At 53.7% G+C, this 24948-nt stretch overlaps 3 protein-coding genes across 3 annotated transcripts in view; 1 reads left to right on the top strand and 2 right to left on the bottom strand.

Moving 5' to 3' along the window:
• Positions 1 to 687: 687 nt before the first annotated feature.
• UCK1 (uridine-cytidine kinase 1) lies at positions 688 to 5195 on the bottom strand. The gene is made up of 7 exons (XM_088525280.1): positions 5085 to 5195; positions 4511 to 4670; positions 3253 to 3349; positions 2953 to 3095; positions 2741 to 2835; positions 1623 to 1671; positions 688 to 1252 (listed from the first exon to the last, which is right to left on the bottom strand). The coding sequence occupies exons 1-7, from the start codon at positions 5181 to 5183 to the stop codon at positions 1065 to 1067; spliced, it is 831 nt and encodes a 276-aa protein (XP_088381406.1). The 5' UTR covers positions 5184 to 5195; the 3' UTR covers positions 688 to 1064.
• A 668-nt stretch (positions 5196 to 5863) lies between these two features.
• On the top strand, positions 5864 to 7041 carry PRRT1B (proline rich transmembrane protein 1B). The gene is made up of 4 exons (XM_088525436.1): positions 5864 to 5873; positions 6282 to 6556; positions 6667 to 6810; positions 6891 to 7041. Exons 1-4 carry the CDS (start codon positions 5864 to 5866, stop codon positions 7035 to 7037), a joined length of 576 nt encoding a protein of 191 aa, XP_088381562.1. The 3' UTR covers positions 7038 to 7041.
• A 3855-nt stretch (positions 7042 to 10896) lies between these two features.
• The window catches only part of RAPGEF1 (Rap guanine nucleotide exchange factor 1), a 77100-nt gene continuing 63048 nt past the window's right edge, over positions 10897 to 24948 (bottom strand). Inside the window, exons 12-26 of the mRNA XM_088525281.1 lie at positions 24244 to 24525; positions 23015 to 23107; positions 21364 to 21452; positions 19936 to 20047; positions 18228 to 18303; positions 15757 to 15841; positions 14739 to 14831; positions 14170 to 14355; positions 13929 to 14013; positions 13584 to 13678; positions 13105 to 13183; positions 12852 to 12953; positions 12329 to 12426; positions 11549 to 11677; positions 10897 to 11126 (exon numbers count right to left, since the gene is read on the bottom strand). Coding sequence (XP_088381407.1) covers positions 10976 to 11126; positions 11549 to 11677; positions 12329 to 12426; positions 12852 to 12953; positions 13105 to 13183; positions 13584 to 13678; positions 13929 to 14013; positions 14170 to 14355; positions 14739 to 14831; positions 15757 to 15841; positions 18228 to 18303; positions 19936 to 20047; positions 21364 to 21452; positions 23015 to 23107; positions 24244 to 24525 — 1755 coding nt within the window. The 3' untranslated portion in view covers positions 10897 to 10975. The remainder of the gene's footprint in view (positions 11127 to 11548; positions 11678 to 12328; positions 12427 to 12851; positions 12954 to 13104; positions 13184 to 13583; positions 13679 to 13928; positions 14014 to 14169; positions 14356 to 14738; positions 14832 to 15756; positions 15842 to 18227; positions 18304 to 19935; positions 20048 to 21363; positions 21453 to 23014; positions 23108 to 24243; positions 24526 to 24948) is intronic.

A 24948-nucleotide genomic window follows, 5' to 3' on the forward strand; every position in this document is an offset into this window, starting at 1 on the left:
GCTTTTTAGAAAACCAGAACATTCACGTTTAAAACTCTTCCAGTGTAAGGTAAGCATTCTGACTCTACTAGAGGGTGAGAAACATGTCCAGATAACTTCTTATAGTTTGTTCCATCAGGAGGGGCAATTCCCATCTTTCCCCTTTGCTGAGTTAACTACCCAGTTCTGTAAGTGGATGGATTCTGCCCAGCAGACCCTGCAACCAGCAGTACAGAAATGTCCTCGGTCACTAAGACTGACAAGGTCACGTTTCTTTTCTCCATGAGCAACTCAATCCAGCTGGAGCTCACTCTTCAGTAACGATGGAAAACGGTACAGAAATGACAGCCTTGCCTACCGACAGCGCAGCGAGGCGCAGGGGCTTGGCAGGTACAGATTGGGAACCAGCCTCACTCTGCTTCTCAAGCCTGGCCTCGTGGTGAAGTGCAGGTTCCCTTTCGTCCTGGAGAGCCTGCGTTTCCCCTCCAGCTTGGGGAAGAGCTTCCTCTGCTGCTGTTCATGAGGTCGCACCTCCTGCTCCTCAGCTACAGGTGCGAGCGGAGGCTGCCCAGCGCTAGGTCCCGAAGAGCAGGGGTGGAGACGACTGGACCTGCTTAATTCCAGAGGGTCTGTGCTTGTCTTGGACTCAGAGACACTTTTCCTTTTAGAAAATCAAAAGCAGCAGCAGGGCGCTAAGCTTCCTGCTAAGGAAGAGCAGCACTGGGGAAATGGGTTATCTCGTTAAACACCTGGTAGCGCTTAACTTTCAGGGGTGACTTCACAGCATTAGATGCCACTTTGAAAAATTGAAAAAAACAAGGCAAGTAGAACTGCCTGTAACCGCTTCAATGAATAATGTAATAGTGAGACATCCAAGAGAGAAAGGGGAGGGTTTTCTGCAGGGAGAGGGGCAGTAGTCCACCTTCTTCCTCTCCTTGCTGCGCGATGTTTCACACCGGTGTCCCCTCTGCTGCTGTGATCATTTAAAGGGCACTTCACAAAGCATTTTGTTAGTAGTTCTTCCTTCCCAAGGTTTCCTTGGGCACTGGTCTGGACCACGGGCAGCTCCGTCAGGCCCTGGCGGGTTAGTGAGGACGGCTGCTGGACTCCAGGTGCGAGCGCTTGCCGGCCGCGAGCACCGCGCCGCTCTCCGCCTGCTCCGGGAACGGGCGCTTGTAGCTGCGGCCGTGGCCGTTCACCGCCCCGCGCTGCCACTTGCAGATGTCACCGTTCAGGATGTCTTGAATGTGCTGCACGATGAGGTTTATAGCAACTGCAGAGAGAAACAGGGAGCGGAGGACACGTGTTCCTGGCTGAGCAACGCAAAAAGAAGGTGCGTCACCCAACCCTGGCCAACGCAAATGTATACATTAACAGCAGGCCCTTAAATGAACCCCTGGCTGCCTTGTGCAGCGAGGGCAGCCCTGGCTAGAGGCAAATGGCAACAGCAGCTCCCTGCTCTGCACCTCCTGCAGGCACAGCGTGTCCCAGCCCCTCGCAGACCTGGGCCAGGCTCTGGGCTCCCCTGCGTCCCTCTAGCACGGCCCTTTCGAGCACGCGGGTGGGCAGGGGTGCCCCACGCGTCGTCAGCCCCAAAGCCACCCCCAAAGGAGGGTTCCTCAGAGAGCTGAGCTCCCTTTTACCCATGTTGTCCACGCCGCGGGGGATGATCACGTCCGCGTACTTCTTGGTCTGCAAAACAGAAACGGTGGCGGAGACGGTCAATGGCAAAAGTTAAATTCAAGGAAGAAACAAACAGACACCTGTGATCTAACAGCAAGGGTGGAGGAGGGTTTTTTTTTTTTTTTTTTTTAATGTCCAAGTTAAAGTTTGCTCAAGTTAAAGCCTGCTCTCCTGGTAGTACCTAACTGAACTGACAAGCCACGCTGGGTAACACAGAGGGGATGTCCCCCTCTGCAGGGAATCACCAGGTAGAAGGCGGTGGGCACTTTTGACCAGGTAGCTCAAGTGAGACGTTGCATTTACACTGTTGAAACGGGCTGTCCATAGCGTGTAGCACAAGGGCTGCAAGGCTGAGCTCTGTTTGGTATGAGGTGGCTCTAGCCAGCATTTCACAAGCCATTACTAAATCTCTGCTAAAAGCCAAGGCTCCCAACAGGCATGTGAAATTCCTTCCTGCCTCTGAGGACATTTTATTGATTTTTTGCCACCCCTGTTTTTTTTTTCTTTTCCCCTCCCTAAATCAGTTAGCAAATTCAGCATTTTTCATGAATATCTTCACAATGCCAACACTGCCTTGACCCAGAACAAGAGAAGCCTGGGCTAGTCTGTAATCCACGTACAGAATCTTGTCCTCAAAGGATTTTACAAATTAATACAAGTATTTAAGCATCTCAAATGGCCTCACATTGTGCAGAGTAACAAGCAGACTGTATACTGATCTGTCCCAGGTTTCATCAGTATTCCTTGCTGAGAGAGAGTCTGCTGGAAATAGATTTTTTTCCCCAAAGTATGGGGGTGATTCAGTCAAAATCCTCATGCTAAAACAGCCATGGCAGTGAGCAGTGAGGAGGTGTGTGCAGCCGCTGTGGATTATCACGGTGCTTCGCAAGCAGAAAGAACCAACCTGAAGTTCCTTAAGCAGCTTGTAGTGATTAACGAGATGGGGAAGAAGGGAAAGTGTGGGACTCTTGAAAGACTAATAACAAAAGCTACACTCACAGAACAGCCAATTTCCAAGCAACTCTTTCTCCTCTTGCAAAGAAAAAAAAAAAATCATCAAATTAATGATGATTAGTACCGGTAAGCAGAACTCCTCAAAGGCAGGTTTGACAAACGTCGTGTACTGAGTGAGGATCTGCTCCAGGTCCCTGCCACGTTTCATATCTCGCAGAACTGGGACAGGAAAAGAAAAGAAAAAAAAAAAAAAAGAGTTTTCCCACGAATGCAGAGAGGGACGAGGAGGCGCGAGCGCTGGACACGGCCCCAGCGCTGCCGGGAGCCGGGCGGCACCTCTGCGGGACAGCCTGACGTCCGAGTCCGTGTCCACAAAGAGCCGCAGGTGGAACATGTCCCTGATGTCCTGACTGTAGAAGACCAGGATCCCTTCAAACAGAACCACATCAGCTGGATAAACCACGGTCGTCTCTTCCAGCCTGCCGGGGAAGGAAACAAAAACAGAGCACTTGGTTAAATGGATCTTGCACCACACTGAGTCTGTAAGGGCCAGTTGGGGCAGCTCCTACTGCCCCGTGGGACAGAGGAGACCTCAACCCACAGCAGCCAGAGCCCTGGCACAAAACTGGCACCCACCTAGAATGGGTCACGAAGTCATAGGCTGGCACCTCCACGGTTTTCCCCTCAACAATATTTTTCAAGGTCGTATGCATCAAATCATTATCAAAAGCATCTGCAAGAGGAAGGTAAAAAGAGGTAATTCAGAGTTTGCTACAGCACAAGTTCTGCTCAAGTCTTTTCTATGCCTGAAAGAAGTTGCCTGTCAACTATTCCACCATGGGAAAGGAACTTCTGGCTTATTCTTTCCAGCAACACTCCACCACCCTCTCCATCTCCAAACTGTAATTGTTCTATTTGGTTACAAAACTCAAGGGAGCGAGAATTTGTCATTTACAAGCAACAACAGTACACTGAAATATCCCAATTGTGACGTTGCCTTTCTTACCTGTTGGCAATTACATGATTTATTTGTATGTGTCTCTTTTAGATTGCTGGTGAAGGGTATTTGAGAAAAACCTCAGACATTTTGAAGGCTATTTGGGAGAGGCCCCACAGCAGGCACTAAACTTCGGACAAGGACAGGTCACTCTCCCATTTGCCACTGTGGCACTTCCCGGAGTACTAGGAGCAGTTGTTTGCATGGAAAAGAAACACCAGGAAAGACCTTGGAGCTCTATATAATTTTTTCTGCGGCACCTGTGCACACAGAGCACCGTGCACGTGGGCACACGCTCAACCATCACCCACAGAGCTGCAGTAAAAGGCACTTAGTGCCTGCAGCAAAACACGTTTCAGGATTTCCTGATGGTGGCCGCATGTATCCAACTTAAAGACACAATCATTGAGGGGAAAACCATTTCTGTCCTTTCCAGCTTAGATATGCAGGTTGTCTGACGCTTCTCGTGTTCTGCAGACCCTTTCAGCAAACCCCAGCTGGTCTCCAAACACGACTGCCCTGTGCATTTGCTAAAAACAAGGCTCATGAGTGGGAGGAAGAGGCTCGTACGGCTTTAGCCCCAGCAGGACATGGCCACAGGGAGCCTCCTCCCCATCTCCTGGCATCTGCTCATCCCCATAACGGAGTTCCTGGAAATTTGCTCCTGGACGGGCTGGCGGGCTCGTAGCTCATTGAGTGCAGAGAGACCCTGCTGCTGCCGTTGACAACGGTGGCACCTGGGGAGGCTGCTGTCCTCACCCAGGCTGCTTTCAACCTGGCAACCTCCCGGATCAGCAGCTGTGTCGCAATAGCCCGTTCCTACGCGCTGAAAGTCTGGAAACGCTTTGCAAAAACCCCCATTTCTGCTCAAAACCCGGCAGCCGGCCACGGCTTTACCTGGGTGGTCAAAGTTGTACTGCCCCTTGAGCGCCTTGGCCTTCTGCTCGGCCGTGAGCACCTTGTAGAAGCGGTCCTGGCTGAGGATGAGCACCTTGCGCTGCCGGTGGTCCACCTCGTTCTGGCCCAGCAGCTCCATGATCTTCTCGCACACGGTGGACTGCGAGGGACGGGAGGCCCCCTGAGCCGCCCGGGGCCGTCGCTGCGACACCCGCGGGGCCCCGACACGGCCCGGGCCGCTCGGAAGGCGCCGAGGGGAGGCCAGGCCCGCTGTTCTGGGGCTCCCTGGGCGCCGCCGTCACCCCGAGGTGCCGCGGGCTGCGGAGCGGCCGCTGTGCCCAGGGCTCCCCGTGGGCCCTGACCCGAGTGCCCAGCCCCGGGGGCGCTTTCGGGGTGGCCTCGTCTACACCCAGCGCAAGGGGCGGCCACCGCGAACCCCCGTTCAGCGTCTGCTCCCGCCTCAGCCCCAACCCCCGCTGTCACAATGCGGGGGGGGCGCTGAGGCCGCGCACAACTCGCTGCACCCGCGAGCGCCCGCGAGGCGGCCGGGGAGGCCCGGGGGGGGGGTTCCCACCTTCCCGCTGGCGGTGCCGCCGCTCACGCCGATGAGGAAGGGCTTGGGATGCGGCCGCTCGGGCTCGCTGGGGCCGGCGCCGCCGCCCGCGGAGGCCATGGCGGCGCGCGGGGCGGGCGGGGGCGGCGCGCGGGGCACCACGGGACATGTAGTCCGCGAGGGGGCGGGAGGGCGGAGCCCGCCGGGCTGCGATGAGCGGCGCCGGCCTCAGCCGCGGCCGAGCAACCTGCGCGCGCGTGTGCGAATACAGATACACCCGTGTAACACACACGCATATATATATATATATAGGTATTATATGTATGATATATACACACACGGAATCACAGAACGGTTCAGTTTGGAGGGCACCTCTAGAGATCACAGAGTCCAACCCCCCTGCTCCAGCAGGGACACCCGGACCACACGGCACACCTGTATACCCGTGCATGTACCCCCACATGCCCACGGAGCGGCATATAGCTACATCCACACGTGTTTATATCGCTTTACGTAGCTACACAAACACGTAAACGCACACACATTTATACACGGACATGTGTAATTCACACAGCGGTGTGCACGCGTGCGTACACACATGTGCACATACATGTGCAGATACATCCATGCACACACGGCTGTGGGTGGGTTGCCGGCGCCGCTGTCCCCGGGGCACACGGGCCGCGCGGGGACCTGGCCATGGCGCCCGCGCGGGCGGCGGCACCAGCGCCCTGGTCAATGATTAATGACCGCGCGGCCCCGCGGTGCGGCGGCGCCGGCGGCCCGGGAGCAGCGCGGCCATGCAGCCAGGTAAGCCTCGCGCCGGCACCGCCGCCGCCAGCGCCTTTACCCCTACCAAAGAGAACCCCAAATCCCTTTTTCCCTCCCCAAATCCTGCAGGTGCCCTGTGGGGTGGCAGAGGGCCTGTTCTGGGCGCCGCCATGTGGCCTCCCCGCCCGGCCCGGCCTCAGCAATGGCGAAATCTGGCAGGATCCCCCCTGTTCGGCCCCGTCCCCGTGGGGAAGGGGGTGCCATGGCCATCCCTCCACCTCATGGCACTGCAGGGGAGGGCTGGTGGCCCACGGCGGCCTGGCCTTGACCTGTCCCCTCTCAAATCCGGCCGAGACGCCCCAGAGCTGTGGGGAGGGCAGCCCTGGTGACCCCCGCGGCGCCGCCTCCCCTGAGGCTCATGCGGCCTCCCCGTCTCCGTCCCCGCAGGGCCGATGGCAGCACAGGGCGGCCTGGAGGGCGACGCTGCGGCCGTGTCCCCCGCTACGGAGCGGGCGGGCGATGCCAGGTGCCCATCAGAGGCCATCGCCTGCAGCGAAGCCCCCGCGGATCTGGCAGCAGCGAGCGCCGCGGGGGCCGTTGCGGGGGACCCGCCGCCCTACTCGCCGCCCGACCCCAAGAGCCTCCACCTGCTCTTCCCGCCCGTCGCCTACCAGCCCAGCGCACAGGCCGGCCTCCCGCCCGGCCCGCTGCCCTACACCATCGTACGTAGCCATCCCGCTGCGGCGGGTGCCCCGAAGCAGCTGGGACCCTCCCCGGGGCAGGGGGGTGTCGGGAAGGGGCCGCGCTCACCCGCCGGCCGCTCTCCTCGCAGTACGACGGGCACGTGGGCACCGCGCCGCCCGTCCCCAGCCCCGCGCCCCAGCGCCCGCCCAAGGACTACATGGTGGAGTCGGTGCTGGTGACCGTGTTCTGCTGCCTGCTCACCGGCATCGCGGCGCTCATCTACTCCCATGAGGTAAGGACGGCCGCCAGCCCCGTGGCCACCCTGAGTCCCCGGCTCCTCTAACCTCTCTGATCGTCCTGTCCCCACGCCAGACGCGGGCGGCGCTCGGCCGAGGCGACATGGTGCAGGCGAGGCGGGCCTCCAAGAAGACCCAGTCCCTGGTCCTCTTCAGCCTGTTCTTCGGGCTCTTCGTCTCCTTCAGCTGGGTCGCCTACGTCCTCGTGGCTCTCTACCTGTGAAGCGGGTGCCGGGGCCCCGGGCAGAGCACGGGCCGGCGAGGGGCAGGATGGTGGCAAGTCCCCGTCCTCATGGGGTCTGAGCACGGCTCTGAGCACCGCACGTGTCTCCGCCAGCCCTGTGAGCCGCACGCAGGTGCTCCGGCCGGGAGCCCCATCCCGGGGAAGGGGCAGGATGCGGCCGCGGCCACCGGCCGGGGCCCTGCACTGAGCAGGCTGCACCGCGGGGCGGCTGCTGCCGCGCTGCGATAGCGGAGCCCCTTCCCACGGACTGGCCCTTGGGGGCGCGCGATCCCGGGCAGCACCCGGAATGACACCGGGGACCGTCCATTTGAGCCGAGCGAGCCCCAGGCTTCCTCAGACCGTGCTGGAAACAAAGTGCTGAGAATGGAACACGAGGCTGCAGCACCGGCCGCGCTGCAAGGACGGCTCTGGGCACGTGAGCGCAGCAGAAACAGCCTGGGAATTCTTCGTGGGAGAAAAGAGTTTTAGAAATGGTCTGTATCACTTCCACAGTAATCCTGCACAGACACATGCTGTACTGCTACGTTTTGCTGCTGTTGAAATAAAATACAGGTGTATCCAAAGCGTGCGTCCCCCATGCACCTGGGACCCTCTCCCCACAGCATGGGTTTGCCACAAAATTCAGGAGAAATTCCTCCACGATTGGCCACCCTGGGGTTTCCTCCAGGACCAGCCGGTACCAGCGGCCCTGGGAGCGGGGCAGGAGGCCGGGCATCCCCCGGGCAGGATGCGGCAGCTTCTGTGGGGCTCTCCCGGGCCACCCCGGATGCGGCCCCGCGAGCGCATCCGCGCGCCAGGGTCAGCGTCTGGGCATCCTCCTCCCGCGCTGGCAGATGCCGGTTATTTCCAGAGGAATTTTGGTGCGAGGCCAGGCCCGAAATAGCGCGGGCGCCGGCCCCGCAGCCCAGGCTGCCGCGGGGTTATTTATAGCCCTCCACGGCCAGCGCCTGCCACGTGCTTTGGGGAGCAGGAACCCCCAGGACGGCACAGAGGGGAGCAGACGCCCCCAGGACTGTGCGCCGGTGCGAGAGCCTCTTTGCACCACGTCAGGGTTTGTGGGGTAAAAACCAAAGGAGAAAAAATTCCAACGGAGGAGCGAAAAAAAGCGCGGAAAACACGAGGCCACACGAGCTCCAGAGGTGGATTCGATTGTCACTTTAATCCACAGACTGCTGCATGCACCGTAAACAGGATCATTAGGCAGGTTCGTTACTGGTGTTTATTCGTCTTTTTATATAAAAGGTACAGGTTTGAAATGTTTGCAGGAAGATGCCGCCGTCAGGACGGGGTTAGTGGTCAATCTATCTACCACGGCAGCGGCGCTGCCCGCGGGGGTGTTTTAGTGCTATCACCACTCACGACACTCCTAGAAAGGGCCTATGCTAGAGCACACCTCAACAGGAAAGTGACACGCTGGGAGCCGGCGGGAAAGCCTGCGCCGCTGGGATTGGCCTTCTCACAAGCTCCTCTTTATTTTCTCTTTTTAATTTTTCTTAGTTTTAACTCTTATTTACAAAGAAAAAGCATTACCTCCTGCCTGGAAGGCTGCGGGGCCTTCGGGGATTGCAAAGGCTTTGCCGGACACCGCCTGGGCGCGCGGTGCACGCTCGTGCTGTGGAAACGCACTGGTTTTCCAGGCCGCTCCCAGCCCAGGGAGGAAGGATGCAGCCCAGAGAGATCCCTGCGTCGTCCGATGGGGATTGCATAGCGTTAACCGGGGTGCAAGCGCGGCGGCTCCGCACGTGCCACGAAGCCACGGCCTGGCCCCTGCACCGGGCGAGCTCTTGGTGCTGCTTCTGCCCCCACCGGGAAGCACCCGCATCCCGACGGATTAATGCTCCGGATTAACGCTCCGGATTAACGCTCCAGATTAACGCTCCGGCTCGCTGAGGTTCACGAGGAAACGGCCGGACGCTGGTTCAGCCCACGCGTGGGTACGGGAGGCTGGGGAAGCCGCCCCGTGAGCGCTTCCCTCCTGCCAAGGGAGGGAGTGAGCGGGACACGGAGCCCAGAGCTGCAGGAGGAGAAGCCGAGTTGTGATCCTGGAGCGAGCTGTGATCCTGGAGCGCGTTGTGATCCTGGAGCGAGCTGTGATCCTGGAGCGCGTTGTGATCCTGGAGCGAGCTGTGATCCTGGAGCGAGCTGTGATCCTGGAGCGAGCTGTGATCCTGGAGCGAGTTGTGATCCTCGAGCGAGCTGTGATCCTGGAGCGAGCTGTGATCCTGGAGCGAGTTGTGATCCTGGAGCGAGCGCCGGAGCTGCCGGGGGAAGGAGCCGGCGCAGCCTTTGCGATCTGTTGGCAGGAGGAAGCCCTGCTGCACCCAGACTAAACAGAGCCTTGGGGAACATGGAGCTGCTACTGAGAAATAAATTAAGGATGTTCCGCACAACACCCCGCCTTGCAAGGCGCCGCCTGGAAACCGCCGGGTTTTTGTGAGGCTGAGCTCTGTAAAAACCTGCGAGCGCACGACGTGGGCCTGGAAAAGGCCCTGCAGGGCCCAGGACATCTAGAGCACCCACTCGAAACCATGATCCACACTGTAAACAACAGAACGGGGACCAAAAGGGGGGACGCGACGGGCCCAGCTGGGGCTGCACTCGGGGGGCACCGGAGAGGGGCTGGAGGAGCTGGATAAGGCACCGAACAGGTCGGGGTTCACCCTGCGCCGGCGGGAAGGGGCTGCCTGTGCCCTGCTGGCTCCGTGGGGCTGCACTGGGCACAGCGTCTGCTTGAGGCTTCTTCCAAAAAATAAAAAGGACCACAAAGCACCAAGAGTTACCAGGTGGTGCCCCCCTTAGCCCCCCAAAACCATTTGGCAACAACAAGAAGGGAGAGATGGGGTGGAGGGGACGGGCTCGGCCCTGAGCAGGGCTCCTTCCCTGCTGGCATTTACAATCCCGGAAACGTAGCCGCCTCTGCCTGGATCCTGGATCCTGCATCCCGCTCCGCAGGCAGCTCCGCACGCGGCTGCCCCCAGCCTCCTTAATTCCAGCACTTGGAACAACATTGTCGCCGGTTGTGAATTTTACACATATGGTTTTGCAATTCTTCTTTTCCTATAAATCCAATGGTTTTCAGACATGCAACAAAAGAGAAAATCCTCAATGGCTTCTAAATACTAATATTTACAGTCTTATATACTACAGAATTTACTGTGCAAAAGCTAGTACCATCACTAAAAGATACGGGTTCACGGGGCGGGTGAACCACGGTACCTTGGCTAGTCAATATTTCCAGGGTTCAAAGGGATGATCGTTGCTTAAATAACAAGACTTGAGAGGAGGAGGGGGATACGACGGCTGGAGGCGGCGGGTCCCTGCCCACGGCTTCAGCGCCTCTTTCGCATCTATGACCGGCGCCTTCCTCCCCTTAGGAAGGCCAGAGAGATCGGGGGTAAACTCAACACCCCTGTAAACAAAACAAGCTCTTTGCAAGCAGAGCTCCTCTGCAGACAGCGGCAACTCTTCCATCCTGGTCTCCACAAACGCTTCGAGGCGGCGTCACCCGCCGGGCGACGCGCCGAGACAAGGGACTTGCCTGTGGGTGCTGAGCTCTCGCTGATCCTCCCGTACGGATGGAAAGCAAAGCTCGGCTCCTTCCGAACGCCGGTGGAACACCGGGCAGCAAACCAGCAACAACCTGCAAGGGACCCTCCGTGCAGAAAGCTTCTCCCCGGGTTTAAAGCTGATGGATGCGCGGAGGGACGGGAGGAGGAGGAAGGGGAGCGCAGCGAGCGCTGGCCGCTCTCGTGCCTTGGCTGCCGCTGCTCAGAGCCCAGCGTTCACACACCAGCCACTGCTGCCAGCTGGGAGGGAGGGTCGCCAGCCAGTGACAGGTACAAACACCCAGCTCCAGTCTCCTAGCTGCCCTCGGCGCGTCTGCGGAGCAATTCTCCTCGCTCGCAGGAAGCCTCCTCCTAGGTTTTCTCTTCTCGGTCTGTTTTTCTCCTCGTGATGTTCCGAGGTTTGATTTTGAGCGACAGTTCCCACAAGGCCTCCTCAGCCAGATGGTCGCTGAAGTCGTTGAAGAATGACACTATATCATCATTTCTTTTGATGTCGTAATGTCTGCAAAACCAGAGGGAACAGAACGGCTGCCGTTAACCGAGACGCCCCTTTCCCAGCCTGGGGCCACCCCTCCAAGGCACATCCAGTGCCATGAGCTGTCCTGCCCAAGCCAGACCCCTGTGGCAATGACACCAAGGAGCGGGGGATACACGCGATGCCACCACCCTGATCCCGCGACAGTGAATTAGAAACATGGCTTCTACAGAAAAACAGCACTAAGGAAAGCCTTCCCTCACTGAGATGGCACAGGAACCAACAACAACAACACGGAGGAAAAGCTGTTGTGGGAAGAGGAGGAGCAGGGAAACTTTATGCCCTTAGGGCTCCATCACTTTGTTTTGACTTTAGGCTCCCCTCCCTCCTCCACTGCTGGCCGCAGTGACCCACAGCCGAGCGCCTCCGATCCCCTTGGCTGCACTTACACTTGTTGGAAGCACCTCATGCTGTCCAGGATGTTAAACTGCTGCCAGCGCTTGGAGAAGTTCACTTTGCTGTCAATGTAATCCGGGTTTCCCAGATGAACAAAGGTCAAGTCCTGCAGAATCAGGCCTCTGAAAGAGAGAAGGGGTGGCAGGCCAGGGAGGAGGCAAGCAAGTACAGAGGTTAGTCACGCACGGGCAGGACAGCCAGTCAAAAGGCAGCTGCACACAATTTAATTGCCATCCTCAGCATGAGATTTAACCTTGAAGAGAACATCTCCTCCACACCCCTTCAGCAGGAAGCTTTTTCCTTCCAGTTTATGCAAAATGACTTTCCTCATGTCAAGGCTTTGTCAGCAAAATAGTCCCGGCCTCCCTCTCTCCACCTCCCCTACTCGCCTGCACAATCCTCCTATGGTCCCCTGCACGTGAGATGCTGTGCATCTATGCAGCCTCTTCCTACTGACTTTTTACCATAGAATTTTGCCATCGATGTTTACAAAAAGGAGTAAGATCCTCTGAGGAACAGTGGATAGAGAAATCCATCATCTTATAGCAGGAATACAATATCACAGGGAAAGGGAAAGCATTGCCCAGGGCTGTCACCGTGCTTTTCCCTAGTACAGGATGAATTGCATGTGGATTTGCTATAAAAATGTGGCAAATTGATGTGTTTTCTAGCTCTAGCATGAAAGTGAGCATTTAGTGGAACAGAGGCTGCTGGGAAGTCACTTGGAGGAACTGCTTGAAGTAATGGCAGGGGGAAGACGAGTCACAACTCACAGGTAAGGGATGCAGGGAGGATCCACATCAGCCAGAGCTGCTCGGTAGGCCCGGAAGGATGAGGAGCTGTCGATCAGTGTGCAGTACTCAGCCAGGCCCTAGCAGAAGACAAAGCCCACGGTGGCAGCACTGCTACAAAACCAGCTTTCTCAGTGACCTCCCCCTCAGAGACACATGCGGGCTGGGGAGTTAATGCCACCTTGCAAACACCTCCAGTTGCTCTAATAATGTGAGCCCGACTGTGTACACAGAACGGCACCACTTCCAGCTTCAGCAAGCCTTCAATTTGCAGAGGGAGATGCTGTTCGCTCAGCCTGGAGCTGTGCTGGCATTTCTGCTGTCAGAATGCCCAGAAACTCTGCAGGGTTCCAGCACCGTGGCATTTACACGAGCAGAGAGCATCTTTACACCTTCCCTCCATATCGGGATATCACTGAGCTGTTAAGACCCACCCAGATGTTTCATACCATAACCACAATTAGCCTTTTTCCCCCTAAAGATAGAAGCCTTTGCTGTTCCTTACCTCTGAGGTTTGCTTCTGCCACTCCAGCCTTCGGATGGGTGCAGAATCCAGTGCAGAAAGAATGGCCAGATAGGAATTAAAATTATTCAGCTTTCGTAAGTGCTGTGAAGAAGAACACCAGTTACTCTAGAGATCTGAAGAGTCTTCTGGCAACAAACAGCTCTACTCAAGGCAATGTCCCACACTGCTACCCGCCTCTCCCAGGTACTCAGTGAACAGTGTGTGTGATTCACAGCAAGAATCAAGCTGATACCTTCATAATCTTTATAAATTTAAGGAGCAGCCTCTCTCGGTCTTGGGCCTTCTCTTGCACCATAATTATTGAACGGACCCTGCAAGACACGACAAAAAGGACGATAAACCCACAGAGGCACAGTTCTGACCCCAGATTTCTTCATTTTCAAATTGGATGAATCAACAATGCTTCCAAATTAACTGGAGTGTTCCAATTGACAACAAAAATGGACTAATTTCAATGATGTCCACGATGAAGTAACACCACCCTAAAGACTGCACTTGGGCCTCCAAAACCCTCATGATTTTCTGTTTCCTGTGTTCTGGGTTCTTTGAAGTGTGTTCTGCATCTAGTCCCCAGTCAAAAATATATGCATGATGCTACTAAAAAATACAATCCTTTTAACAAGGGAATCCAACTCAAGGAGAAATATATTGAACTCTAAGGCACTGGAGGTTAAGCACAGTTCAATGTCATGGTCACTGTGATCTCCTTACCAGTAGGACATGTTATTAAAGTGCTCTGTAAACTGTGTCAGGTTGGGGCTTTTCTCTTCATTTTGCTCCTTTGCCCAAAGCAAAACTTCTGGTATCTGCCAAGGAAGCGAGAGAGGGAGAGAAGTGGGAGAACATCACACAAAAATAGGATAAACACACATACAACACACATAAAATAGGATTTCTGCTTTAGATTCCTCAGAGGTCACAGCCTTTTGCTGACACAAATTCAGCTGTCTCCAGCAACACAACAGGTGTGTGTGGATAGCTGGCAGGGAGCAATACCAGAAATTGCTGAGAGTCTGTGTCAAAATCCCTGCCACCACCCTCATCCCATCCTTGTACCTCAATTTTATAGAAGAGTTCGGCATCTAGGAGGGTCAGCTGCTCAGCTATTTCATGACTGTGGAAATCATGCAGGGTCCCTGGCCTGTAGGAAAGAAGGATTCAATTAAAAGCTAAAAAAATGTGACTTGTTTTCTTGCCACCATTATATTTTGAGACTATGAAGACTGCTGCATCTGCACGTAAGCGAAGCCCATCTCTCAGAAAGGAGCAAGATGGGGTTATGTGCACAACTCCTCACCTGGCTGCCACCCCACGGGCTGCGAGAGGTTTGGTGCAATTGGCGTTTTTCAGCATGTTCTTCTGACTGACTTTATCAAGGATATTTTTGCGTAACACTCTAGCGAGGCTCAGCTCCCCATTGCAGACCAGCCGGAACACCAGGTCCATCAGCAGCTTGAGAATTTCGTCTGTCAGCTCCACTAAGCTGAGAAAAAGATGAAAAGCCCAAGCATCAGAGCTATGATTCCATGTTACAGAATTTGTATTTGTATAGTCTCGTCACTCTTTCCCCAAAGCAGAATGAAGTGACTGAAATTCCTCCTCTCCCCAGCAATTCTTTTACTAAAGAGATTCCCTTTTCATCATTTTTTCTTAAATCATGAACCCAGACAGGACACTCAGAGAACCTGCTCTTCCAAAAAGGGGTTCCCCTGTGTCCATCATTGCAGCTGTCTCCTTGGTCAAGGTATAGGTTTCAGGTACCATCACGGATGGGGTTTAAGGGATGCAGTGTTCACAGCCAGTAGACTTTTTCCATACTGTTATTGACCCCGTATCTCCAATCCCACAACAAAGAAGGCAACTCACCAGAGCTCATCCACCACTCTCACCAGCACGAAGAAGGTGTTCTTACTGACTCGCTTCTTAAATGTGTCTGCAAAGTGGCAGAACTTCTCATATGTTGGGCACAAATTAAAGAAGCAACTTAGCATAGTCAGACTGACACTAGTACAACTAATGGCTACTGTGAGGAACATCAGAATAGCAAAATACTTGACTGAAACTGGTGTTCTACTTCTAGGAGATGTGGGACACTAACAGTGCTCTAATGAACCTGGTACTAAAACCAGGTGCAGGTAGCAGGGGTGTGAGGAGGTTCTTACACCTTGCAGCATTCATGCTAGCAGAGTATTATGGCTAAGGTGAAATTTAATGAGCAGCACTGTGAACCCCCCACTGCTCTGTGACATCTGGGCTCATAACAGATCTCACTTCCCAATTCGCTGCAAGGGGAACAGGACAGCGAAGGTTGAAAAACCTTTCACCAGGCGGACCAAGAGACTCAGGGTGCAGAAAGTGGCCTGTGGGACTGCTCCAGCATCTCTCCAATGCAAGAGGTATCACTGCCTAGTGCTCCGTGCTGAGCTTTGGTGTGTCCTTGGCAGAACGATGGCAGCAGGAGCGCGGGCTCCGCTGCAGGTGGCAGTGATGAGCTGTGACACGGCGCAGGGTGACGTCAGGCTGCCTTTGACATGTGGTTGCAGGATCAAAGCCCAGGAGGCCTTTGCACTGCCTGAACTGAGACACTGACCCACTCAGCACGGATGGCAGTAAGGAAGGCACCGCAGCAGGGCCAAGGGGAGGGGCTGCAGACCAGGAAGCTCACCATGAAGCAATCTCCATACCCGCTGGAGATGCTCCCCTCTGCCTTGACCTGCTCCAGCATGCAGAGGTGAGGGAACCCCTGCTCAGCAGTGGGCAGGCTGGATGTGACACCTCCATGGCAAGCATGTCACCCACTGCGGTGCCAGCAGGCTCTTTTTTGCCTGAACAAATTCCTACCAACTCCCTCCGCAATGACTGCTCGGCCCATGCAAAAGGATATCTGTACTGCAGCTTCTTGATGAGCTCTTCTGGGGTAATAAATGTTCTGTATGTGGTCAGAAAGGCTTCACAGTACAGCACCAGATCTGCAGAGAAAGACAAGGAAGTGTCAGTCAAGCCTGCGTTAGAGAAGGAAGCTCATTCTTTGGTTGAATCCAACCTTACAGGAAGAAGGGGATGCAATTTGACAAAAAGGAGCTTTACAGAAATGCTGCCTTGTTGTTTCTTACCAGCAGATGGACCCTAAGGCATAGAAGCAACAGCGAAACTGCCCTGACCCCCGTGGCCTGGCTCCTGCTGGAAGCAATCAGCCTTGCTTTTTAGCTTATGGGATCATGAAAGGGGCCAGTGAAAAACACCCTGTCCGTGGGTCGGAAACGTTTAATAACAGGTCAAGGCAAAGTGTGCCAAGGGCCTTGGGGCTACTCTAAAGAGAAGCCTTGATTATGAGGGATGGGTGCCTGTTCTGTCCTACTGCTTAGGCAGCAGCGAGCTGTGCAGGAGGAACAGGGTCACTCTTCCCACGCGTTGAAAATGATGACATGGTGTCACATCCCTGCTGCCCGGGCACAGTGGAAGCTTCTTGGTGCCTTCCTGGCGCTGCTGGCCCCACACAAGGGCTGGCGGGGGCTGTTGGTGGGGCTGGGGCTCGTGCCCGGGCCGTGCAGGCTCCAGCCAGGGCAGGGGCGCCCGCAGCAGATGGGGAGGCAATGGCAGATTGGGGCCCCTCTGCCTGCAGCGTCTCTCTCTCAGCAGGCACCTCCTGCAGACGCCTCTTCCCGCTGTTCTTAAATCAGAGAGAGCTGCTTTTAGGTTAAGGACACCCAGAGCTAAGCTCTAAAGCCAGAGGTTGGGTGGTCATGTCAGAGGTGAGTCCAGGCCGGGAGTCCTGGCCGTAATCCTGTGCTCAGGGCGAGCGTGTGGGGCTGACAGCGCTTCGCTGACCATGGATTTTATTCCTAGGGATACCGTCTCCTTCTATCCCTTATTCCATACAGCAATTCCACAAAACTCAAATGGACAAGAAGCATCGCGCAATAGGGCGTGGAGCCGCATTTATTCTGGGTTCCCATCTGCCCAAAAGGCAACGTGAGGTAATACAGCTGGTCTGCTCTGGCACTCGAAGCTGCCAAGAAATTCATCTTTAAAGGAGAGCCTCTTAACTATACCCCTCCGTGCAGTTTGGCTGATTGATTTACAAGCCCCGAATTCTTCTCATTGTAAGCTTAATTCATTAACCCTCTCGGGCACCCAAACAGTGGGTTAGCATAGCACAAATTCCTCCCTGCTCCATTCAGATCAACAGCTTGGCCCAGGACGGAAGGCTGGGACTATTCTGAGCAACTCTGCTCAGATCTCCCTCTACTCATCCGCCCTTGTCCACGCTGCTGTGTATTTAAAACCCTGCTCTACTTTTTTCTTTTTTCTTTTTCCCCAGTCTTGAGAGGTTTTTCGTCACTTTCATCTCCCTGTTTGCAACATCTGCAAAGCTCCCCATGCAGGAGCTGGTTGTTCAACACACATCCCTTTATCAAGGAGCTGTCTTTAAACAGCAACAGCATGGAGGAAGCTCTTCCAATGTGATGCTCATTCTGGGGTGCAGCAATAGTAAATCAGAGTCTATTTTCAGCTTTCTAAAAGGGGTATTTTCACCACCTTGATTTATTTTTTTTACATATCTAGCCATAGCGTGATGACTTGTGCCCTTCTCTCTGCTGTGTTCCCCGTTTTGGCCTTGTGTGCCAGGGCTGGATGCCTCACATAGCCAGACAAATATATCTGCCAGTGGAGGGATTTTCTTCCCAGCCAAATGGTGCTGGTAAGCAATTGCAAACACCTTTTGCTACAGTAAAGAAGCTGCCATTTAAAAATGCACATGGAATTTATTTCCCCTTTGACTGGTCAAGCCTCTAAATGGCTGAGTGGTTCAACAGGTTAGGGCATTTTGCTTTCCATCCCAGGAGATAAGGGGATCAGTTCTGGTTAGGGCCATCAGCACAAATGTGTTTGGCAGGTTCAGAGTCGCTCCTTGGAAATGTCACCAAGGCCACCTTTGTCACAGGACTCTGAAGGGAGCTGCATCGTGCGGAGGTGACCGCGTTTGGGGAGATAAAGACGGGTTTTAGCACACAGGCCACAACAGGCCGTTTGCAGGCAGGGAGCCACTAATGCAGCACTGTCACCAACTCCGCTGGTGGCCTCGCCGTGCAGAGATCGTCAAGGGCTTTAAGGAGTTAAAACCATCCCTGCTGCTAAATGGAATGAACAAGTGCTTATCCAGATTACCTCTGTTTCGCCAAAGATAAGCACAATCCCCCCCACATCTCACAGGATCATTAATGCCATCCCCTCCACCACGGCCCAGCTGCATATGGTAACTTTGCAACTGCTCACACTACAGACACAGCTTAAAAGCAGCAAAAGGCCACACCAGGTTGCACTCTGCAGCTTGCCTGGGTGCATCCACTGTACCTTTCCTGTCGGTCTCTGTTGCGTGCACTAACAAAATATCTCCAGACCCACCACGAACATCTGGCCCATCATCTCCCTGCAACGAGAAGAGAAACACATGACACGTAACCCCTGCTCCCTTCAGTCAGATTTGCCAGCCCTGGGGTCCAAACTGAGCGTTAACTGGCAGAGTACACAGTGTTCCTGGCACTGCTCACAGCACAAGCTGGGGCACGATCGTAAGTGCTGGGCTCATCCTGCAATCTGAGGACAACATTTGGTGTCCCAGGTGAGGATCTGGGCTAATGCACACTCCGGGTTGCTCACTGTGAAGTGCAGTGAAAGCTGAAACTTCTGCCCACCAAAGAAAGAGCAGAAATGTCCCAGATTCCCCAGAGCTCCCAAAAGACCATTAAAAGAGCAGGAACACCATGTGAACTGGCTCAAAGTGCACGATCACGTACCACGGCGGCTGTGGGGTGAAGGGTCAGGCATTTGACTTCACTGTTTCTGAAACATCAAAACCTAGCAAGTTAATTCCATAATCTGGAACTATTTGGCTGGAGGTCACCTGAAGGGATCCAATAACCAGGAGCAGGAACCCGGGCTGCTAAGTGCTTGACCTCTGCCTTACCACTCTCTGAAAACTGCTTTTTTTTTTTAGCTACTGCATTTATTACTAAAAATATGCAAAACTAATCTACCACTTGGCCAGTGGTTCTCACACTATAACAAATGGCTCAGAGAAGCAGTTTTATACTGATTTAAACATGTAGATTGTACAAAAAAAAAAAAAAAAGTTGAGGATTGACACAGATTTGATAGTCCAGAATGTTCAGAAATCACCAATTTTAAAGTTTATTTTAAGGTCATATTAATTCCTGCAAGGTAAAGACTAGAATCAATGTCTGGCTTCCCTTAGCAGTGTCTCTGTCATTTCAATATGCAAAATATTGAAAAAAAACCCCATGGATTTGCAGTCATGGGGTAGCTAGGTCTAAGATATGATTTTATTGGGAGATCCTCTGGCAAGACTAATGAAATACTATGAGTAATAGCTTCTTGCTCACTCTTGTGCATCTCAGTCGACCAAAGAACACTCCTCGAGTGCCAGTAAATGATAAATTCCCTCTGTTTTTCAGACTAGCTCCTGACAGGCTGAAAGGTTCGAGGCCTGCATATTCCCTCTAGCTGCACATCAGGGACAGCTTGGCTTAAGAGTCTAGGAAAGACGTCTGGGAGTGCACCCAAGGCTAGAAACCAAACCGTTTCCCAAACACAGGAACAGCTACTTTGGCTGCTCTTCCAAAGCCAGGATCTGTAATATAATGTCCTACTGGGGAAAGCTGCTAAACCTGCCTTCAGACGGAAAGGCCAACACCATAAACCTTCACCTGGGTTTATTGTGTTTGGACTCTCAGGTGCCTCATTTGGGACTGTAGCAGGCTGAAGAGGTGGGAGGGAGCAGACTGGGAAAAGGGCAGCACATGAGCTGGTTTGAAGAGACATGGCACGTGTTGTTAAGCCCACACTCAGTGCTGATGTTCCTTGCCTATACTAGCGCCTTGCACTTGCACAGCAGTTTGCACATAAAGCTGTACACTGTGTCTGCTATAACCTAGTTTTTCATGTTGGCTCAAATAAACTCTGATGCCTGTGCACTCACGGAGGTCAGATTTCAGCAGATCATAACTCAAGGAGTATGAAAGTGACCCCTGAAAGCACCTACCTCTTGCTTTAGCGTTAACCTTGACATAATTTCATTGTGGTCAATCAGGGATAGCTCATCTACCTCTTCCTCCAGCTGCGACGATTCCAACGCATCTGGTGACTGCTGCTGCCTGGAGAAAAGCAAACAACCATCAGTGCCATCACCCAGACACACAGGAGGGGAGAGGAGAGGCAGGGTCCAGCTGAGCTCTCCGTGTTCAGACCTTCATTAAGTTGCTCTGAGTACACAGAAAGTCTAGAGGTAAATCCTCTGCAAACAAGGCCAAATATCTAGCTCTAATTCTGTTGCTTTGTGTATCTTTTGGAAAGAAAAGAAGGATGAACCTTCAGGACCTAAACACTTGTTTTCCTGGATTTCTGGCCGAGAGGATTTTATTATGGCTGCATGAGTATCTGCTTTTGTTAACCTGCCAAATTTTCAGTGCACACAAATCTAAGCCCTTTTGCAAATGTATAGAGACCAAGCACACTGCACACGCATGTGTTTTAGTCAGCTCACAACCCAGCTGCTGCAGGGGGAGATGACAGGGGAGATGCTCTTCCTTTCTTGCAGGAAGATACGGTGCAGAGCTTTTACCACTTCTTTTTCTGCCCCTCCATGACTCTAACACTTCGAGCCCAAAAGGGAAGTCCTCTTATGCCTGGGCACACACTGTGCCTGGATTCCTTAAAAAATATATAAACAAATGAATAAGTAAAACGCACGTGGCCTCCACAGCTTTCCCCAGCCACAGGCCCAAATCCCTTGCCCCGATCAGCACTTTTGCCAGATCCTGAGCTTTGCAGAGCACTGTTGCATTGTCTTCTTCACTGCAGGGATTAAAACCCTCAAACCAGCTGTAGGCAAATGGGGGAGGGAAGTTGACTGTCACATACAGAATAATGCCCTGCCTTATTTTCGCTTTAAAAATTCAACTGAAGAGCAATCTTAAGCAGCAGGGAGGCACTCGCTCCACTTCTACTGAAGCCCATCTGTTACAGCCGGCACCTCTTCATTTACATAGACAAACGATAGCTAAGAGCATTAGAAGGGATAGAAAGGCTCCTGCTTTGGGGCCTCAGCCAGCCACTAACTAGCAGAGTTAGGAAGAAATTCCCTTCTGGAAGACTATTTCCCAACAGCGATACAGACTTTTCTTGCATTCTTTCCTGGAAGCCGGAGGGACCCGCCAGTGTCAGTGACAGGAAAGCCAATTACCACCAACCCAGGCTGCATTAACCCTTGCCATCCTGCTACACTAAGCAATGCCACCTTGCTGGATCCTCCTCGTCCTTGTCTGCAGCGGTCTGCAGAACTTCGAGATGGTTGAACGCAAAACAGGAGGCAACCTAAGGGTTGGTTTGCAGAGAGCTGGACTAAAAGGATGTCGGTGATAATGTGAATGCTTTGAAGGCTGCGTGGATGGACCACGGGAGTCAGGCTCACCTTTCGGCACCATCTTTGCCTTCCTTCCCCATGGCACTGCTGTTCGAAGTGGAGTCTTTGGAGTGGCCGTCTTTGATGGAGGGAGATTCCTACAAAGAGAAGGAAGTTTTTCATTACTGCATGGGATTCTGCACTACAACTGATCTTGCATTTGCAGTCTTACTGCCTCTACATGGCCCTTTACTGTAAATTCCACCACAGTGGTTAAAGATTTATGCAAGTTTATGCCAAATGCCAGGAAAACACAGAAGTTAATTAGACAGGAAATTTGGGACCATCTCTGGAGACTAGTGTAATTAGTATTGTTTGCTTTTAACATTGTGTAAATGATGCCGAAAGTTACAACACAAGTCAGCTGCTGTCTTGGATTTTAACCCTTTAATGGCCTTTTTTTTTTTTCCATTTTTCTTTTCCAGCCCTTGCTGTTGAAACACACTTGCCTTAGGCTTTATTCAGCATGGTCAAAGCCAGCTCTAAGCTCTCCAGTTTCAGTTCCCTCCTAGTTTACAACCCCCAAAGACTAGATGCTCTTCGTGGGTGGATGCGAGCGGATTTTTCTGCCTCCCTCTCTCCTATCACAGGAGTTGTGCCATGACGCAGTGTTTCCGCTCCACAATCCACTGCTGTGGAAACGCTGCTAACTCGGAAAGGCAGAAGCACCTGAACCTGTGGCGTGGAACAGCAGGTAGGGAGCAAACAGCAAACACAGACACAGCAGTTTAAAACAGCCAGTCGTTAAGAAGGAAAATAGCCACAAATGGCAAAGGGGGATATTAATCTGACAGTGCTAGAGTTCAGAGTTATTTAATATCATGCAGAAGGAAACTTGGAAGTTCAACCTACTGAAAAGACAGAACTGAAACCACCTACATGCTACCCGGATTCAGCACTGATGAGTTTAGGCTTCTTAGCATCTGTGGGTTTTTTCCCGACTCTGTATCTGTAAAGCACTTAAGTGTCATAGTAAAGAGCCTCCAGCTGCTGTGCAAAGGGATGGGCCTACCCAGATATGTCTCCCGAAGGGAAGTGATGGGAACACTGTCTCTTGGGCCACTTAGCCCTAGCACAGATAAAGGTTTTGGGGACATCCTGCAGGGTTATGTGTTCCACGGTGCGGGTGGGCAAGAAAAAGCCCCACAGCAGAGAGCCCTCTGCTCTTATTTTCCCCAGGACAGCAGGAAGACGATGCCTCCTGCCACGGAATACACCCCGTCCGCTGCAGGAAATTCCTGGTACATGAGCACTGCACAAAAGGAAGATACATTCTCTGATTACAAGACTAAGCCAATTACTTACTTTGAGTCCAAACAGTGAAGGAAAAGTAAAAATTAGAAGCAGAAGACTGGTTTTATTAAAATAGGAAAGCCAAGCAGATACAGACACAGGCCTGCAGGACTGGCCAAAGAGCGCAGCTTTCCAGAACGGGAACCACGGGCAAGCAGCTCTAACAGCAAAGCACAAGGAAGGGTGGAAGGAAGAGCCGTCCCTACGTCCTGCCGGGCTCGGCAGAGCCTCCGGAGCGGGGCCGTGACACTGCCACAACGTCCCCAGAGCGCAGAAGAGGCCGGTACGAAGCGCGTGAGCCCCTGCGTGGACGCAGCATGCACCAAGCAGCCCCTTCCCAGGGCCTGGCCCTCTCCAGGTTACTTACTCCTTCAGAGGGAGGGAGTTCCCCGTTGCTCTGGCCAGAGGAATACAGATTGACGTATTCACCCTCACCAGCCTCCTCACTGGCGTTTTCACTCTAGGGGAGACAGGACGAAAGGAGATACGTGACGGAGCAGCCGGCCCGAGGGACCGGCCCCTGCACGGGGGGAGATGCTGCTGCTGCCACCTAACAGGGAGCCCTTCCTCAGCTCAGCGCGGAGGCTCCCGCGCTGGCCCCGATGCCGCGCGTTCCCTTTGCTGCTTCTTGGGGACTATCCAGGACGGCAGCAGCAGGGGCTGATTCGCAAGAGCTGCCGTCCACTCACTGCGTGAAGGCACAGGACGCACGTGCAGGCCTCGGGGTCACAGGAGCTGAGCGTACAGCGCTTGTCCTGTCCGTCCTGCAGCCCAGGAAACACCCGTCGTGTCCCCAGACCACGCTACACAGCACAGCCGACCTAAACACCGGCCTAAACCAAACTCAGGGACATCTGGGCTCAAACCAGGACCCAACGCAAGGGAGACACCACAACAAGGTCACGTGTGAAGCTGCGAGGAGCCAACTAGTTCCTTGACAAAGTCCATGTCCCTTCTCCGCACTAGGCAGAGCTGCTACCAGAGCTCGTGCTGCTGGCCCACCGGCGTGCAAAACCCATCGGGGACCTTAAAACAGTAGTGTCATCTGTGGGGGACCAGCCTGATCTGATGCATCGCCCCAACGTGCACAGCCACCTACACGTGACTATGGCTGCTGGTAACGGAGAAGAGAAGGAGCCTGGAGAAATCAACAAGTTTATTGCACAGGAGAGCAGGGAGCCGAGCGGGGTCTGGGCCACTCCAGGGGCTCGCGGGTGCCGGAGGGGGAATGTAGGAGAGCAAACCCGAGCGCTGGGAGAGCAGCAGCAGACAAGTCCTTCCTTCCCCTTCTGCAGCTCTGCACTACGATGCTTCCAGGGAGCTACAGCGATTCCTTCTCCTCTCCCTTTCACCAGCATTTGACATTCTGTTTTCCCTCCATATGCGCTAATGGTTTCTCAGACCCGCTTGCGTTCTTTGTTGTTTTGTACACATCATTCTTATTAAGAAAAAAATCACCTCTCTGTCTTTATACACGTGCGGAATCCAAACTACACCACATTGAGCTTAAGCGTGCATTAATGCAAGAGACATTTCTTTAAAAACAAAAACAACCAGCCTCGCATTAAGGTGCATTATCTCTTTGGATATTCTCACCGAAGACGTCTGGAGAGAATCAGTGAAAGAGGTTTCAGAAGGAAGGCAGACAGGAGCATTCCCGTTAAAGCTGCTCTCCTGAGAAGAGGAGTTTGGCACATCCACAGTGCTGGGTGACGGGCTGGCTGTGCTGGGCACCGCTAGGTCAGAGCTCTGAGACGGATGGACGGGCGGAAAAGGAGGGGTGGAGCAGGACGAGGAGGTAGAAGACAGGAAAGGAGGTATGGAGACTTGGTTGTGAGGCACAAAGTCCTGCGAGTAGGACCTAAACACAGATTTGTACTGCGGCACGCCGAAGCGTACAACACAAGGACGATGGGGGAAAAAAGGGAGAAAGACAGACAAAAGAAAAAGTAATTAGATTAACAGCAGCTTAGCAGTGACAGCACAAGGTAATTCTAACACCGGCTCCTCGCTGTTGAGGGGCGAACCTGCACGGAGACGACATCATTTTATCAACCGCGCGCCAGAGCAGCACTCGCTACCTGGGATGGCAGCCAGTTTTTCCACGGCAAGTCATGTTCTTACACAAACAGCAGCCAGGATGCCCGTGTCCCAGGAGGCAGGGAAGGGGGCTGCAGGGTTTCTCGCTGTAGGTACCCGGCCTCAGCCAGGCAGAGAGGAAAAGCCGGTTATTTCAACACTGCTAATGACAAACCTGCACCCTGAAAATCGTGTGAGGGGGTGAGGATATGCAAAAGCATA

The sequence above is a fragment of the Tinamus guttatus genome, unplaced genomic scaffold (genome assembly GCF_059628265.1).
Source record: "Tinamus guttatus ecotype Peru unplaced genomic scaffold, ASM5962826v1 Tinamus_guttatus_pri_ptg000226l, whole genome shotgun sequence".
NCBI lineage: Eukaryota > Metazoa > Chordata > Aves > Tinamiformes > Tinamidae > Tinamus > Tinamus guttatus.

What these genes read in the sequence shown, in the direction of transcription:
- PRRT1B (XM_088525436.1), top strand. An exon ending in GCCCGCTGCCCTACACCATC is followed by an intron (nt 6,557 to 6,666) that starts GTACGTAGCCAT and finishes CTCTCCTCGCAG; the next exon opens with TACGACGGGCACGTGGGCAC. An exon ending in CGCTCATCTACTCCCATGAG is followed by an intron (nt 6,811 to 6,890) that starts GTAAGGACGGCC and finishes TCCCCACGCCAG; the next exon opens with ACGCGGGCGGCGCTCGGCCG.
- UCK1 (XM_088525280.1), bottom strand. Translation starts at nt 5,183, where the DNA reads ATGGCCTCCGCGGGCGGCGGCGCCGGCCCCAGCGAGCCCGAGCGGCCG. An exon ending in GCGGCACCGCCAGCGGGAAG is followed by an intron (nt 4,671 to 5,084) that starts GTGGGAACCCCC and finishes CGTCCCTCGCAG; the next exon opens with TCCACCGTGTGCGAGAAGAT. An exon ending in TTGAGGAGTTCTGCTTACCG is followed by an intron (nt 1,672 to 2,740) that starts GTACTAATCATC and finishes TCTGTTTTGCAG; the next exon opens with ACCAAGAAGTACGCGGACGT.